Genomic DNA, 16349 nt, shown 5'->3' with positions numbered 1-16349 from the left:
GGAGGAGGAGAAGAGTAAGAAGAAGGAGATGAGGAGGGGGTTACAGGCCTCTTAAAAGCTTGTATTTGAGAGAGTGTCAGAGACCTGAGCAAGGTGACGTGTTCCAGACAAAAATGAAAGGCTGAGGCTCTTTGTTTCCCTCTATATGTAAGGGGATCAGGCCTGACCGTTTCTGGCTCAGGAAAAAAATATGAAAAAGAGCTGTTGATGCCTTGGGAATAGAGGGAAGGGAGAAATCTCCGCCCAGTCGTAAGGTAAAGTTAGGCCTCCTAGTTACCATGACAACGGGAATGGGGTCAGTCCCCAGTGGGAGAGCTGGGCACAACAGCATGTCTACCCAAGAATGTCACTATGGCAACCACGGGCAACTACTGAGTGCCAATCCAATCCATTGTCGTTGTGGTGACAGATTAGGACAGTTATACACGAGCTGGAGGGTAAACTGAGTCACGGCTGTGGGTACAGAATTTGGTGGGTGGTGTTCCTGTACCACTTGCGGACAGAATATTGCCTCAGTTTCTACCAAAATGCTCAGGAGCTTCGTAGTTTTTGAGAACCAGAATAAACTTGCACTCTCGGGCTCTCTCTTCAAAGCCTACGTTTCCCAGGGAACGATTTGACGGACGCCGACTAGTGGGGATGGGAGGGTGGACTAATACGCCGGAAGTACGTCGGGCGGAGTGGACCAGCCGAAGGAAGGGCTCGGGTTCAGGCTTCACGAGAGGCCGCTCTGCCCCACCTCTCGTTGGTTCCGGAGGTCGCTGAGGCTGTGGGAAATGCTGGCGCGCGCGGCGCGGGGCACTGGAGCCCTTTTGCTGAGGGTGAGAGCGAGGCAACCTTCTCCAGAGGCTCGGGACCGATATCACCTGGGTCTTGAGCTGGGAAGGAGTGGGCTTCTGACTTTGGGGGAAGGACTGGGGTCACAGGTCATGGTCCCCACGTGAGTCACTCTCCGGGGACCCTTGGGGGGGTGTCGAGATTTAGGGAGAGGAATTTAGGGGTCCGCGCCGCGTCCCCAGCCTACTCTCGTCTTCCTTCAGGGCTCGGTGCAGGCTTCTGGCCGCGTTCCGCGCCGCGCCTCCTCTGGACTGCCCCGAAACACGGTGATCCTGTTTGTGCCTCAGCAGGAGGCCTGGGTGGTGGAGCGAATGGGCCGATTCCACCGGATCCTGGAACCGGTGAGAACCTCTCTTTGCCCGCCTTCAGCCAGCCAGATCGTCTGATCGTTTACTCGTGTGGGAGTGGGACTCCCGTCGGGGCCTGTCTGCACTTCTAACCTGCGAGGACCAGTTCTAGCAGAGCCCAGTCTCCTGAATTTCCCCCACTTTCCTAATACCCTAGTGACCCTAGTGACTCATAGGCTTTATTCCTGGAGCTACCATACTCTTCGCCCTACCTGTCTGCCTAAAGGCAGCAGCTTTTGCTGGCTTCCATTCTGATGACATTCATAAGCCTACTCTTACCTTTTTGTACTCTTAGGGTTCCCTACCAGTGACACCCCAGCCTTTTGAGGCCATGATAGGAGGGATTGCTTCTCCATGTTTACACACGACTTACTACTTACTCCAGATTTAGCTTAGAGTTCAAGTTTACTAGCCTCACCCTTCTGAGAATCTATGGCTCCTCTTCTCAGGGCCTGAACGTCCTGATCCCCGTGTTAGACCGAATCCGGTATGTGCAGAGTCTCAAGGAAATTGTTATCAACGTGCCTGAGCAGTCAGCTGTAACTCTTGGTGAGAGCGATGGGGCGACAGGGATGTGCTAAGTGTGCTAGGATGTGGTTGCTATAGATCCAGGGCTTAGGAGAAAGAGCTGGTTGGGACTTAGAGGTCTGACCGACCTCTTTTTTTCTCTTCTGTTTGCTCCTGCAGACAATGTAACGCTACAAATAGATGGAGTCCTTTATCTGCGCATCATGGATCCTTACAAGGTATCTGCCCTGGGTTTATCTAGTCTTCTGAACTGCCTCTTCCTTAAAATCCTGCATCTTCAGTTCTGATCCTATACCTGCCCTTTCAGGCAAGTTACGGTGTGGAAGACCCAGAGTATGCTGTCACCCAGTTAGCTCAGACGACTATGAGATCAGAGCTTGGCAAACTCTCTCTGGACAAAGTTTTTCGGGTAAGCGGATCTGGGCTGGAGTAAGGGCTTAAGTGCATAAACTGTTGACTCTTTCCTGGGGAGCAAGGTTAGCCAGGGACCTTCCCAGTTTAGGCTTTTGATAGAGACACTGACTTGTGCTGCTCACAAGTTCTGTTCATCTAGGAGCGTGAGTCCCTGAATGCCAACATTGTGGATGCCATCAACCAGGCTGCCGACTGCTGGGGTATCCGATGCCTGCGATACGAGATCAAGGACATCCATGTGCCACCGCGAGTGAAAGAGTCTATGCAGATGCAGGTAGGGAAACGGATTGGGTTACTCCAGTTCCACTGGGACTAGACTCCCCTATTGTGGGAGATAGAGTTGTATGTAAGTCCTGGTTAGAGATTCTACTGCCTTCTTCTTGATGGGGGTCATTGGGGCTTTCAGGTAGAGGCAGAGCGCCGGAAGCGGGCCACAGTTCTAGAGTCTGAAGGGACTCGAGAGTCAGCTATTAATGTGGCAGAAGGGAAGAAACAGGCCCAGATTCTGGCCTCCGAAGCAGAAAAGGCTGAACAGATAAATCAGGCGGCAGGTGAGCAGTGGGTGAGAGGCAGAGGGAGGAGGAGGGCCTGGGGCTTTAAAGGTAACGGCTGGGACAGAGGCTTTGGACTTCTCTGATTGCATGGGTCAAACTACTGTGTTTGGTTTTTTGTTTTTTCTTTTTTCTTTTAGGAGAAGCCAGTGCAGTTCTGGCCAAGGCCAAGGCTAAAGCCGAAGCGATTCGAATTCTGGCTGGGGCTCTGACTCAACATGTGAGAGGCTGATGGGTGTGGGTGGGGTGGGAATAGACAGTAGAAGGGCTTTTCTCTTCTATCCTTGTGGGGAGTTCCTGACAGTGTGGCTCCATTAAGCCAGATTACGTGAGCTTTGTGTTAGGATTTGTATAGCCCCTTTTCCAGGAACGTAACCTTTCTCTTCTCTTCCCAAATCTCTGACCTCTGATTTTTATGCACTGTGGCTACAGAATGGAGACGCAGCAGCTTCGCTCACTGTGGCTGAGCAGTATGTCAGCGCATTCTCCAAACTGGCCAAGGATTCCAACACAGTGCTACTGCCCTCCAATCCCAGTGACGTCACGAGTATGGTGGCTCAGGTTAGAGCTCTTTGAAGATAAGCATATAGTAACAGTGTCAGGACCTAAGAATGAAGGTTTCCACTAACTCCTGCAGATTCCTGTGTCAGTGTTGGGAGCCACCCTGCTTTGATGTAAGAGACTTAGAATTGTTTGCAAGGCTCAGAAAACTGAGGCTTGAAGGATAAGAAAAACCAAGGGGCTGGGTGTGACGGTGCATGCCTGTAATGCCAACACTCGGGAGGAGATGTAGGAAGTTCACAGTTAGAAGCTAGTTAGGCTACACAATGCAAACTTGTCTCAAAAAAAAAAAAAAAAGAAAAAAGAAAAGAAGAAGAAGAAGAAGAAAAGAAAGAGAGAAAGAAAGATGATAAAGAAAAAGGAAAAACTAAAGCCAGGTGTTGGTGGCACATAGCTTTAGTCCACAGGCAAGCAGAGTTTTGTGAGTTCAAGGCCACCCTGGTCTACAGAGTGAGTTCTAGGACAGTTAGGACTACACAGAGAAACTGTGTCTCAAAAAGAAAGGAAGGAAGGGAAAAAGAAAGAAGAAAAACCAAGAGTTGAGACTGGCCCTTTGTGTGGATTGGGACAAAGCTGTAAATGGTTCTTAACGGCTCTTTCTCTCTGGTCTTTCTCTTTAGGCCATGGGTGTCTATGGGGCTCTCACCAAAGCCCCAGTGCCCGGAGCCCAGAACTCCAGCCAGAGCAGAAGAGATGTCCAGGCTACAGACACGAGTATTGAAGAACTGGGTAGAGTCAAGCTCAGTTAGTAGAGATGACTCGGCCAGGGAGTCTAGGGGCCGGGAGCTGCTCTCAAAAGATTCTGGTTCCAGCCTCCCAGCCAAATTTTAGTTTTTATTTTTTTATTTGAACTTAATAATCATGTAATAAACTGACCAGTGGCAAATGGGAGACTGTCCTCATTGATTGGGGGATGAAGTTAGGAAGGTCACTCGGGTTGTCTTTGGCTGTCCACTCCCACCCCTCAGTCCAGGTCGGTGTGAGGAGTTGATTCCCCACGCGTGAAGTGAAGTCATCCTGTCTTCAAGAGAAACCTTGCACGGTCTGCTGAACTGCCAGCTGCACAGTGGTGCAGGTGTTTGGGCACCTGGAAAGAGGACTGCTTGGCCTTATGGTATGGCGGTCTTAAAGGGCAGAGGGTGTAGACTATTAAGATATTAATAAGCTAGGGTTTACAAAAGCAGGTGAGAGATGGCTGTGGTGATGCGGACTAACGGACTGTGAGATCAAGGCCAACTTGAAGTACTTAGGGGGACCCTGTCTCAAAGCAGCAATAACAGAACTAAACCCCAGAGGTGTCTGCTTTCACAGAATCCAGGGCAGGGTGACAATACAGGGAAGCAGAGAGTGATAAAAAGTCATAAGCAGGGCTGGTAAGGTGGCTCTGTGGGTAAAAGCCTCTTGCTGTACAATCCAAATGACCTGAGTTGGATCCACTGTGAGTCACAGTGCTCTGATGAGCCGACTAATACAAGTTGAGAGTTCCAGGAAACCTCACTGAAAATTACACTTGAGCTCAGACATGAAGGAGAGAGACCCATTCACATGCCCACAGGCAGAGCATACCTGGCTTATAAACGCAAGAGCAAAGAAACTGCTGTGGCTGAACAGTTACCAGAAGCAAAGCAGCAGCAACTAGATGTATTTAAAGGGGGAAGAGAGACTTACGTGTGAATTTGTAGGACCCCTATAGGTAGGTGCCACACATTTACTAAGAAGATAAAAGTTGTTTTTTTCCTACTGAGATACAACTCACATACCATACAGATAACCCATTTTATTGTTTTCTAGAGCAAGGATCACAGTGTGTGGCCCAGGCTGATTAAATGCATGTGACCTAACCTGCAGGGAGGCTGTCCTGGAATTCACTTTGTAGACCAGGCTGGCCTGGAACTCAGGAATCCACCTGCCTCTGCCTCCCAAGTGCTGGGATTAGAGGCATGTGCCACCATTGCCCGGCTAGTTTATATTGTTTGTTACTGTGATAAAATGTTCTTGACAAGAACATCTAAAGGAGCTAGTTACCAGACAGTTTCAGGTTACAGTCCATAGCGGGAGGGAAGTCTCAGCAGTGAGAACTTGAAGCATGGGCTGGGAAGATGGCTCAGTGATTAAGAGCATGTACTGCTCTTGCTGAAGACCAAAGTTTAGTTCCCAGCACCCAGACCTTGTGTTGAAAAACAACCAAAAATGGACAGTGAGTCTGGAGAGACGGCTTAGTGGCTAAAAGCATTTGCAGCAAAAAGTGCATTGTACAAACATACACATAATAAAATGCTCAGTGGTCCCTGAGATTTTCTTCTTACATGTTTCTGTACACACCCAGTCATCCTCCTCCTCTCTTAGACCTTGCCCTTATTTATGAATTATTGAATCTCCTATCAAACTTTTCAGCCCCACGTTTCTTGCCGAACTTCCCCGCTGGTGCCGGCAGGCGGCGACAAATCTCCTGGTAGGGCGCTCTGTCAGGCTTGCACACCTCTGTGGTGTCAGACAGCAAGCCCTGCCGCTGCACTTCCGGGCGTGGATCCAGGTGAGCCAAGGTCTCCCTGTTACCTCTGTTACCCGTCACCCCTAGGACGGGTGTCTCAGCTTGCTGCCGGGGTGCTCAGTATCAGAGGGAGCATGTCCAGATGTTGGCCGGGTTCCCACCGGAGGAGACAGAGCTGCCGGGACTTCTGGATCCCAGCTTAGCTCAATGGGCTTTATACCGGGCTTCCTGGGGACGTCGTTCCTCTGGTTTTTTCTTGAGCCTGGCCGCCCGGAAGCGGAGCAAGACTCCTCCCCGTCGTTTCCTTGGTTCCCTCCAGGCGGCGCCGTTTACTCAATCCAGTTAATCCGTGTGGTTTCTGTCTATTGCCACCCTGGGAATGTTGAGATAGTCCGAAGAGAGCCATTGAAATGGACTGTCAGAAAACAATCTACCTATCATTTGGAATAGTCTTCCCCCTAGACTGTGGTTTGACAGCATTAGATCTCCCGGTTGGATATGCACAGGCTCCCATGCTCATCCCCAGAACCTGAATCTGGGGTAGGTGTAGCCTGGGCGTCAGGTTGAGATCTAAGGTCTCAGCCTCTCTCCGTCAGATGGTATGACTGGTAGAAACAGCTGCAACGAGTTAGCTATGGTTTGTTTACGTCCTGAAGTTTATAGCAGTACGTGATTGTTGTTGGGCATTGTTTTGAGGGCCAAAACGTCCATGGTTTCTTCGCACCCCAATGAACATTCTCCTCTCTCCCAGGATGCGGAAGGTGTCTGTGCTCCTCTTCTTAGCCTGGGTCTGTTTTCTTTTCTACGCTGGCATTGCACTCTTCACCAGTGGCTTCCTTCTCACTCGTCTGGAGCTCACCAATCAAAGCAGCTGCCAAGAGCCCCCAGGCCCTGGTCCCTTGCCTTGGGGAAGTCATGGAAAGCCTGGGGCTTGCTGGATGCCTTCCCGCTTCTCCAGGGTGGTTTTGGTACTGATAGACGCTCTGCGGTTTGACTTTGCCCAGCCTCAGCGCTCGCATGTGCCTGGGGAACCTCCTGTCTCCGTGCCTTTTCTGGGAAAATTAGGTTCCTTGCAGAGGATCCTAGAGAGTCAACCCTACCATGGTCGGCTGTACCGATCTCAGGTGGACCCCCCCACGACCACCATGCAGCGTCTAAAGGCTCTCACCACTGGCTCGCTGCCGACTTTCATTGATGCTGGCAGTAACTTTGCCAGCCATGCTATAGTGGAAGATAATCTCATCCAACAGCTCAACAGTGCAGGTCAGTATGTGCCTCTGGGGACTATAGAAGCTGGGGAGCCAGGACTTTGGGTACCCAGCTGTATATTTGGCTATGGTGTAGGGAAACAGAGAGTAGAAATAGATGGGACCTTGCGTGTAGAAAGGCCCAGAGATTTTTGTCCTCGATGAAGCTTCTAATCTGCACAAAATGTTTGTTTGTAACTCTTGGGAGCATCCGATTAAGGAAGAAATGAAAATAGGAACTTGCAAGGGTGGAGAAAAAAGGGTAGAGGGATCCAAGTTGTGTTCACTTACTGCTTAAGGGCACAGGTCAAGGGCACTGCATGGCGCATGTGTCTTTAATCCCAGCACTCAAGAGGCAGAGGCAAGAGGATCTCTGAGTTCCAGATGAGCCTGATCTGTAGAGTGAGACCTGTCTCAAAACAAGCAAACTTAGTGGATACCCTAGGGAGGGAGCAGCAGCACCCATTTTGTAGGACCTGGAATAACAGGTCTAGTAGGGGAAATGTGGTTTTCAGAGAAAGCTTCTTGGTGGGAAATTTTAGGTGATGCTGAATGAATTCCTGTGCTTTGGGATGTGTGGTTGGGGTAGTATTCTCGCGTGCACACGCACACACAGCGTATGGATGTGACATGGCACACTTATGGAGGTGAGAAAACAACTTTGGAAGTTGATTTTCTCCTTCCACCCTGTGGGTTCTGAGTATTGAACTCAAGTGGTCCGGATTGGTGGCAAGCTCTTTGACCCACTGAGCTGTCTCCCCTTGCCCTTTGTGTTTTGTTTGTTTGTTTGTTTGTTTTCTCTAGAGTCTTATCTTATAGTCTTCCCCTGTTCTGGCTCTCACATGAACAAGATACGATCCGATTCCCCTCTTGTCTCTACAGGAAGGCGTGTAGTCTTCATGGGAGATGATACCTGGAGAGACCTCTTCCCCGGAGCCTTTTCCCAAGCTTTCTTCTTCTCATCCTTCAATGTCAGAGACCTGCACACAGTGGATAACGGCATCTTGGAACACCTCTATCCTACCCGTGAGTAAGAAGCGCTCAGTCCCTCACTGACCCCAGGAGCTGTGGAGGGTTCCTTTAGTCTGCAGACAGCAGCCTGGGGCTTATACTGCTGGGCACAGAGGAACATCAAAACCTGATGGGGGGAGGCGTGGGCTTCACCGCCCTGTGCTCAGTGTTCTCCCCTCCGCAGTGGATGGCGGTGCGTGGGATGTGCTGATCGCTCACTTCCTGGGTGTGGATCACTGTGGTCACAAACACGGTCCTCACCACCCTGAAATGGCCAAGAAACTTAGCCAGATGGACCAGGTGATACAGTGAGTGTGGGGTGCTGGCTGGGGGAGGGGGTTGCATTTGAGAATCTCAGGATGTAGGATTCCATGAGGGAAAAAAAAATCCTGTGTGGAGCCTGGATGAATTCTATATATGTATGTATTTTTTTTTTAAAGATTTATTTATTTATTATATGTAAGTACACTGTAGCTGTCTTCAGACACTCCAGAAGAGGGAGGGAGTCAGATCTTGTTACGGATGGTTGTTAGCCACCATGTGGTTGCTGGGATTTGAACTCCGGACCTTCGGAAGAGCAGTCGGGTGCTCTTACCCACTGAGCCATCTCACCAGCCCCGATATGTATGTATTTTGAGACAGGGTTTCATTATGTAGCTTTGGCTGACCAGGAACTTGCAATATAAACCAGACCAGGCTGGACTCAAACTCACAAAGATATTTTCCTTTTTCTTTTTGAGACAGGTTTTGTGTGTGTGTGTGTGTGTGTGTGTGTAGCCCTGGGTATCCTAGAATTCACTTTGTAGACCAGGCTGCCCTCGAACTCAGAGATCCACCTGCCTCTGACTCCCGAGTGCTGGCATTAAGGGCTTGTGCCTCCACTGCCCGGCAGCTCTGGAATACTTTATACAAGCTTTTCCTTCAAAACGTAGAGACATTGTCCACTTTGAACAACTTGGTGTGTAGCTCTGGCTGCAGAGTTGTGACTGAAGAGGTGTCTTTTTGACAGAAGTTTAGACCCTGGCAATGGACGTGAGTGGCCCGAGAAGAATCTTTATCTCTCCCTGCCCTCTCACACATGTTCTTGACCCCCAGGGGACTCATAGAACGCCTGGAGAATGACACACTGCTGGTGGTAGCTGGTGACCATGGGATGACCATGAATGGGGACCATGGAGGGGACAGTGAGCTGGAGGTGTCAGCTGCACTTTTCCTGTACAGCCCCACAGCCCTCTTCCCTAGTGTCCCACCCGAGGTAAGGCCTGGGTTGCAACTCTGCTGGTCTCCCTACATTGTGATCCCCTTATTGTAGGCTCCCCACACCAGGATCTGGTCCTAACAGTCATTTATTTTTATTTATGCGTGTATGATGTATGTATGAGGTAATTGCACTTGTGTGTGTGTGAGGCAGAGGATGTCGGTGTTTGCTCCTTATTTTACTGAAACAGTGCCTCTCACTGAACCCGGAGTTAGCCCGAAGACCAGAAAGCCTCCTGCCCCTGCCCACCACGGCACTAAGTTATAGGCACGCATAGTCACAGCCTGCTTTGACTACACAGATTCAGTGATCCACACATTTGCTTATGCAGCAAGCTCTCACCCATGGAACCATCACTCCAGACACCCCCTCCCACTATTCTTACCTACGCCGTTGACACTTGAACTTCCCTTCCAGGAGCCGGAGGTTATTCCTCAGGTCAGCCTTGTGCCCACGCTGGCACTGCTGCTAGGCCTGCCCATCCCGTTTGGGAACACTGGGGAAGTGATGGCGGAGCTATTCTCAGGTGGCAGTGACTCCTCCGATCCTCACTCCTCTGCTCTAGCCCAAGTCTCGGCTCTCCACATCAATGCCCAGCAGGTGGGTGGGAACACTGGACTTCTGGGTAAGGAAGCACAAGGACAAAGTCGACCCTATAGTCTTTGTTCTCGTCCAAATGCCTTTCTCCTATTAGCCTTCCCTTCCCCCATCTTGGATAGAATTTGAACCCCAGGTTTCTAGATACCTCTCTCGTGTAACATCTCCGCCCCTGTTTGTATCTCTGGCCTTCTCTGCCAGGTGTCCCGGTTTCTTCATACCTACTCGGCCGCGACTCAGGATCTCCAAGTTAAAGAACTTCATCGGCTGCAGACGCTCTTCTCCACGGCCTCTGCGCGTTACCAGCACTTTCTGCGGGATCCCCAAGAGGCTGAGGCAGCCCTGAGCACATTGACTGCTGAGTTCCAGCAGTTCCTGCGGGGAGCTCGGGCCCTGTGCATTGAGTCTTGGGCCCGCTTCTCTCTGGTCCGAATGGCAGGGGGCGCTGCTCTTTTGGCTGCTGCCTGCCTTCTCTGCCTGCTTGCATCCCAGTTGGCAGTCGCCCCAGGCTTTCTCTTCTGCCCACTACTGCTAATACCTGTAGCCTGGGGCCTAACTTGGACCATCCTGTATGCTGGAGTCGCGGTAACTACTGGGTCGAAGATAGACTCAGTGGTTCTGGGGGCTGTGGCTGCAGCCGGTTCACTCCTCCCTTTTCTGTGGAAAGCTTGGGTTAGCAGGGGGTCTAAGAGGCCCCTGGCTCCCCTACTTCCTGTCCCTAGACCTGTCCTAATATTACTGCTCATTCGCTTGGCCACCTTCTTCTCGGATAGCTTTGTTGTTGCTGAGGCCAGGGCCACCCCCTTCCTTCTGGGCTCTCTCGTTTTCTTCCTGGTTGCTCAGCTCCACTGGGAGGGTCAGCTACTGCCACCCAAACCACTCACGATATCCCGCCTTGGCTCTTCTGCCCCAACAGCGCCCCCAAGGCACGGTGGCGCGCGTGCCCTGTGGCTTGGAATTGGGTTGCTTTTATTTACAAGGCTCGCTGGGCTTTTTCACCGCTGCCCAGAAGAGACACCTGCCTGTCGCTCCTCTCCCTGGCTGAGTCCTCTGGCATCTATGGTGGGAGGTCGAGCCAAGAATTTGTGGTATGGAGCTTGCGTGGGGGCACTGGTGGCCCTGTTAGTCGTCGTGCGCTTGTGGCTTCGCCGCTATGGTAATCTCAAGAGTCCTGAGCCCCCTGTGCTCTTTGTGCGCTGGGGGTTGCCTCTCATGGTACTGGGCACGGCTGCCTACTGGGCACTGGCGTCAGGAGCAGAGGAAGCACCACCACGCCTCCGGGCCCTGGTCGCCGGGGCATCAGCTGTGCTGCCTCGGGCTGTGATGGGGCTGGCTGCCTTGGGGCTCCTGCTGCTGCTCTGGAGGCCTGTGACAGTGCTGGTGAAAGCTGGGGCTGCTACTTCAAGGACCAGGACTATCCTCACTCCCTTCTCAGGTCCCCCTACTTCTCAGGCTGACCTCGACTATGTAGTCCCACAAATCTACCGCCACATGCAGGAGGAGTTCCAGGGCCGGCTCGCGAGGACTAAAGCTCAGGGTCCCATAACCGTGGCTGCCTATCAGTTGGGAAGCGTGTACTCGGCTGCAATGGTCACGGCCCTTCTCCTTTTGGCCTTCCCACTTCTGCTGTTGCATGTAGAGCGGGTCAGCCTGGTGTTCCTGCTCCTGTTTCTGCAGAGCTTCCTTCTCCTGCATCTGCTGGCTGCTGGGACACCAGTCGCCACCCCTGGTAAATGCAGACCTGCGCCCCGAGGCATCTGGTCTTCCGGAGTGGTTTCTCACCCTGACCGAGGGTCCCCAGTCTCAAGTCCTTCCAGTTGGGAATGACTTCCCTTATCTGCCTTCACCATGCTAGTCCCCCTCCCCCCAGGAGGACTTTGGGACTGATTTCTTAGAGAAACGCAGTCTGTCCTGGAGCGCGTTCCTGGCTGGTTTCAGTTACAAAAGTGATACACTGTGAACGTGTTATCATAGAGTGAACTATTTGTGAGAAAGAGATTGAGCGCTGATTTTGTGCTATGGTTTACAGTAGTGAGGAAATTAGAACAGCAGTACTGGCTGTAGGGAAGTATGGGGTAGCACGTGACCGCGTACAAACTTCCGTGCTCGAGTACTGGGGTGGATGGTCCTAGCACCGAGGCTGTCGGTTGGGGGATGGGATGGAATTGTAAAGATGTCTGTCTTTTCTTCCAGGTCCTTTTACTGTGCTGTGGCAGGCAGTCTCAGCTTGGGTCCTTCTGGCTACCCAGACCTTCTACTCCACAGGCCACCAGCCTGTCTTTTCAGCCATCCATTGGCACGCAGCCTTCGTGGGCTTCCCAGACGGCCATGGCTCTTCTACCTGGCTGCCTGCCTTACTAGTGGGAGCTAACACCTTTGCCTCCCACCTCCTCTTCGCAGGTACCTCTGTGCTTTCCCTCCCCGACTTCTGTTCACTCCTGCATTGTGGGAAGAAAAGAAGTGTTGGCTGGGGGCGTGGGGGTAGGGGATCTTTGCAGTTCCGTGGCCCTAAGCTCTTTGCAGCCTAAGCCACCTAGGGTGCTTGGGGAACCAGGGTGGACTTGACCCAAAGATCCTCCCTTGATGTCAGCCCTATCCTCCCGGAGGCAGTAGGCTGCCCACTGCTCCTGCTCTGGCCCTTCCTGTGTGAGCGTCAAGGGCCAAAGAGAAGGCTCCCGGGAAGTGAGTCTGAGGCCAGAGTCCGGCCCGAGGAAGAGGAGGAGCAGCAGGAGCCACTGATGGAGATGCGCCTCCGGGATGCTCCGAATCACTTCAATGCAGCCCTGTTGCAGCTGGGTCTCAAGTACCTCTTTATCCTTGGAGCTCAGGTGGGTGCAGGGGAGAGACGGCAGAGCCAGTGACCTTTCCCCAAGCGTGCGCTATACACTTTTTCTTTCTTGGTTTCCAATACTTTATGAAAGATCCTTGATGGAGGTTCAGGCAAATGAAGCGGTTGCTCAAATTGAGAGCTCAAATGGCAGATTTGAGACCTGGCCTGAGTTGTTTTCTTCTTCCTTCCTTCTTCCTTCTTCCTTCCTTCTTCTTCCTTCCTTTTTCTTCCTTCTTCTTCCTTCTTCTTCCTTCCTTCTTCCTTCTTTCTTCTTCTTTTTTTCTTCTCTTCTTCTTTCTTTCTTCTCTTCTTCTTTCTTCTTCCTTCTTTTGGTTTTTCGAGACAGAGTTTATCTGTGCAGCCCTGGCTGTCCTGGAACTCACTCTGTAGACCAGGCTGGCCTCGAACTCAGAAATCCACCTGCCTCTGCCTCCCAAGTGTTGGGATTAAAGGCGTGCGCCACCACTCCGGGCTCAGAGTTTTCTCATTCCACTCCTAGATCATTTCTATTCTGTAGTGTAGCTCTGGGCTCTGGGCATTACAGACACTGGAAAAGCTGACGTTATTATGGTTGGGATTCCTTTCTAAACTATGGTCCAGAGGCAGAAAGTATATTACTGGGGCTGGAGAGATGGCTCAGCAGTTAAGAGCACAGACTGCTCTTCCAGAAGTCCTGAGTTCGAATCCCAGCAACCACATGGTGGCTCAAAACTATCTGTAATAGGATCCATTAACTTCTTCTGCTGTGTTCTGAGTTTGAGGCCAGCCTGGTCTACAGAGTGAGTTCCAGGACAGCCAGGGCTACACAGAGAAACCCTGTCTCGAAAAAACAAAAACAAACAAACAAAAAAAGTCTTCAGAAAGAAAGAAAGTGTATTACTGACATTAGAGGGCGGAGTCTGAATGTCAACATTACAGATGGTTGGTGACCTGCCCACCTTCACATGAGTCAGGGCCTGGACTGGGACAAGCACTCAGTTTCCTGACTCCTGTGCCAGGCTGTTTCCAGTGGCAAACATTGCTCTTCTCTTCCTCCTCTTCTCTCTTGCCAGGCTCTGTAGCAATCCCTCCTTGCCTTGCTTCCTCCAGAGTAACTGCCCCTCCTCTCTCCCCTCAGATTCTAGCCTGTGCCTTGGCAGCTTCCATCCTCCGCAGGCACCTCATGGTCTGGAAGGTGTTTGCTCCCAAGTAAGTGGCTTCACTTGGGAGGGAACTCTTCATGCCCTAGGTTGATGATGGTTGGCCTCTTTAGAGAACCTATTGTCTGTGTCCTGAAATACTCCACCGTTCTCCACAGGTTCATTTTTGAAGCCGTAGGTTTCATCGTGAGCAGTGTGGGACTTCTCCTGGGCATAGCATTGGTGATGCGAGTGGATGTCGCTGTGAGTTCCTGGTTCAAAAAACTAGTTCTGGCCCAGCAGAGGTAGCCCAGGCTGTGCTCGTTGGCGTCTGGCCATGGAGAGAGCGAGCTGGGGACTAATCCGGCCTGACCTGTACTGGTGCTGGATTCTGCAAGAGACTCCGACACACCTCTTGAGCCACCCTGTAACCAGAGACTGCTCAACTCTGGGACTTTATTATTTTATAACTGAGAATCACCTGGAGCCTGAGCCCTTGCTCCTGGGTTGGATGCATCTGACCGACAACAGGGGCGGCTACCAAAGTGGAATAAAAGAACAATGTGAATGTTTGTACATAGCTAAGATCTGTGAGGTGCTCGCCGAGTCAGGCTCAGCAAGTATGAGGAGATGTGTCATGTTAGGCAGGGCTTGCTGTGCCAGACAACGCTTTGGCAAGAGGTTGTCTGGATTCACTGACCTCTGCCCAAATTGTTTTAGTTATCCCATTTGTCCCGCCCTCCACCTTGTTTGTTTTTGGCCATTCTGTGCTTTAACTGATAGCAGGGAAGACAAGCCCAACATCATGAAGCACACAGACATGTTTCTAACACACAGTTTGAAGCACTATGTTTCTTCCCCTGGTACCCTCTCTGTTCACAACTGCAGAAGCCTCTCTCTAGGTTTTCAGCCTGGGCTACCTTCATTGCATTGTTTTGCTTTTTTTTTTTTTTTTTTTTTTTTTTTTTTTTGGTTTTTCGAGACAGGGCTTCTCTGTGTAGCCCTTGCTGTCCTGGAACTCACTTTGTAGACCAGGCTGGCCTCGAACTCAGACATCCACCTGCCTCTGCCTCCCAAGTGCTGGGATTAAAGACGTGCACCACCACTGCCCAGCCTCCTTTTTTTGAAAACAGTCTCACTATGTAAGCTCTAGCTGGTTTGGAACTCAGTATGTAAACTAAGCCAGCTTTGAACTCACAGAGATCCACCTGCCTCTGCCTCCCAGTACTGAGGATAAAGGTGTGTGTCACCACGCCTGGCTAATGATTTTCTTCTATGTCCACCCTGGGCCTGCTTCTATCTGATCACTCACATGTCAAGTTGAAAGTGTGTGAGTGTCCTGGAAATGTCCATCAGCAGAGTTGGGAAGAGGCTCTGGAGAGAAGGGCTGGGACTGTGTTTGAAGTCTTGAGTGTATTCTAATTAGGAAGAGATGGGACTTATGTGTAGCAGAAGAACAGATGTTAAGGGTATGGTAGCACACACCTGGATCCTGGTCCTGGGTAAGTGTAGGCAAGAGGTAAGATCTCAAGGGTAACCTCAGCTACGTATTTAGTTGGAAGCCAGCCTGGGCTACATGAGACTCTGTCTTAGAAAAAGAAGAATTGCCGGGCAGTGGTGGCACACGCCTTTAATCCCAGCACTCAGGAGGCAGAGGCAGGCGGATTTCTGATTTCGAGGCCAGCCTGGTCTACAGAGTGAGTTCCAGGACAGCCAGGGCTACAGAAAGAACCTGTCTCAAAAAACAAAAACAAAAAAAGAAAAGAAAAAGAAGAATTTAACAACTGAAGCTGGAGAGAGGTCTCCGCAGTAAGAGCACTTGCTGTTCTTATAGAAGACATGGGTTTTATTCCCAGTATCCACATGCCTGCTCACAGCCCGCTCCAGGGCAATCTAGCATCCTCTTTTGGCTCTCAGAGGCTCCTTCATGCACAGGGTACACACACACACACACACACACACACATACGTACGTATTATTTGAGGCAAAGTCATTGATGCTTGTTTGCACTGACAGAAACAGGTTTGACAGTGCAAAGGGGAGAGGTTGGTTCCCAGCTAGCTTGTAAGGTGAATTAGAAAAAAGAAACAAAAGCTTGGCGTGATGGGAAAGGCATTTGGGAGACAGCGAGAGGAAGATCTGGAGAGGTTCCTGACCACCTAGCCTATGCAGTGAGGTCAGGCCAGCCAAGCTGAGGCACAGTTTTCAAAGAAAATCTAGGGCTGGCTCAGTGCTTGAGAGCGCCAACTGCTCTTCCGGAGGTTCTGAGTTCAAATCGCAGCAACCTCATGGTGGCTCACAACCACTTGTAATGAGATTTGAGGCCCTCTTCTGGTGTGTCTGAAGTTAGCTAGAGTGTACTCATATACATAAATAAAATCTTTTTAAAAAGTTAAGAAAAGAGAATCCATTAGAAGTATATGCCAGGGCTGGTGAGATGGCTCAGCAAGTAAGAACACTGACCGCTCTTCTGAAGGTCCTGAGTTCAAATCCCAGCAACCACATGGTGGCTCACAACCATCTGTAATGAGATCTGATGCCCTCTTCTGGTGTGTCTGA

The 16349-nt window shown here is 51.0% G+C and overlaps 2 protein-coding genes across 5 annotated transcripts; both read left to right on the top strand.

Moving 5' to 3' along the window:
- Window positions 1–701: 701 nt before the first annotated feature.
- On the top strand, window positions 702–4129 carry Stoml2 (stomatin like 2). Its single transcript, XM_021159747.2, has 10 exons — window positions 702–821; window positions 1041–1178; window positions 1634–1733; window positions 1872–1930; window positions 2020–2121; window positions 2266–2400; window positions 2533–2677; window positions 2818–2897; window positions 3110–3238; window positions 3859–4129. The coding sequence occupies exons 1-10, from the start codon at window positions 777–779 to the stop codon at window positions 3985–3987; spliced, it is 1062 nt and encodes a 353-aa protein (XP_021015406.1). The 5' UTR covers window positions 702–776; the 3' UTR covers window positions 3988–4129.
- Window positions 4130–4218: 89 nt separating this feature from the next.
- On the top strand, window positions 4219–14362 carry Pigo (phosphatidylinositol glycan anchor biosynthesis class O). 4 transcript variants are annotated; one of them, XM_029476466.1, is made up of 11 exons: window positions 4219–4352; window positions 5633–6992; window positions 7859–8002; window positions 8172–8295; window positions 9083–9242; window positions 9663–9845; window positions 10044–11571; window positions 12036–12242; window positions 12453–12670; window positions 13790–13860; window positions 13970–14362. In XM_029476466.1, exons 2-11 carry the CDS (start codon window positions 6458–6460, stop codon window positions 14097–14099), a joined length of 3300 nt encoding a protein of 1099 aa, XP_029332326.1. In that variant the 5' UTR covers window positions 4219–4352; window positions 5633–6457; the 3' UTR covers window positions 14100–14362. The 4 variants fall into 4 exon arrangements, with proteins under 4 accessions (XP_029332326.1, XP_029332327.1, XP_021016612.1 ...); XM_021160955.1 differs by lacking the exon at window positions 4219–4352 and having other exon boundaries at window positions 5744–5771; window positions 6481–6992; XM_021160953.2 differs by lacking the exon at window positions 4219–4352 and having other exon boundaries at window positions 5501–6992.
- The last annotated feature ends 1987 nt before the right edge of the window (window positions 14363–16349 follow it).

Source organism: Mus caroli, chromosome 4 (genome assembly GCF_900094665.2).
Source record: "Mus caroli chromosome 4, CAROLI_EIJ_v1.1, whole genome shotgun sequence".
Classification (NCBI taxonomy): domain Eukaryota; kingdom Metazoa; phylum Chordata; class Mammalia; order Rodentia; family Muridae; genus Mus; species Mus caroli.
This window is presented reverse-complemented; position numbering and strand designations above follow the sequence as displayed.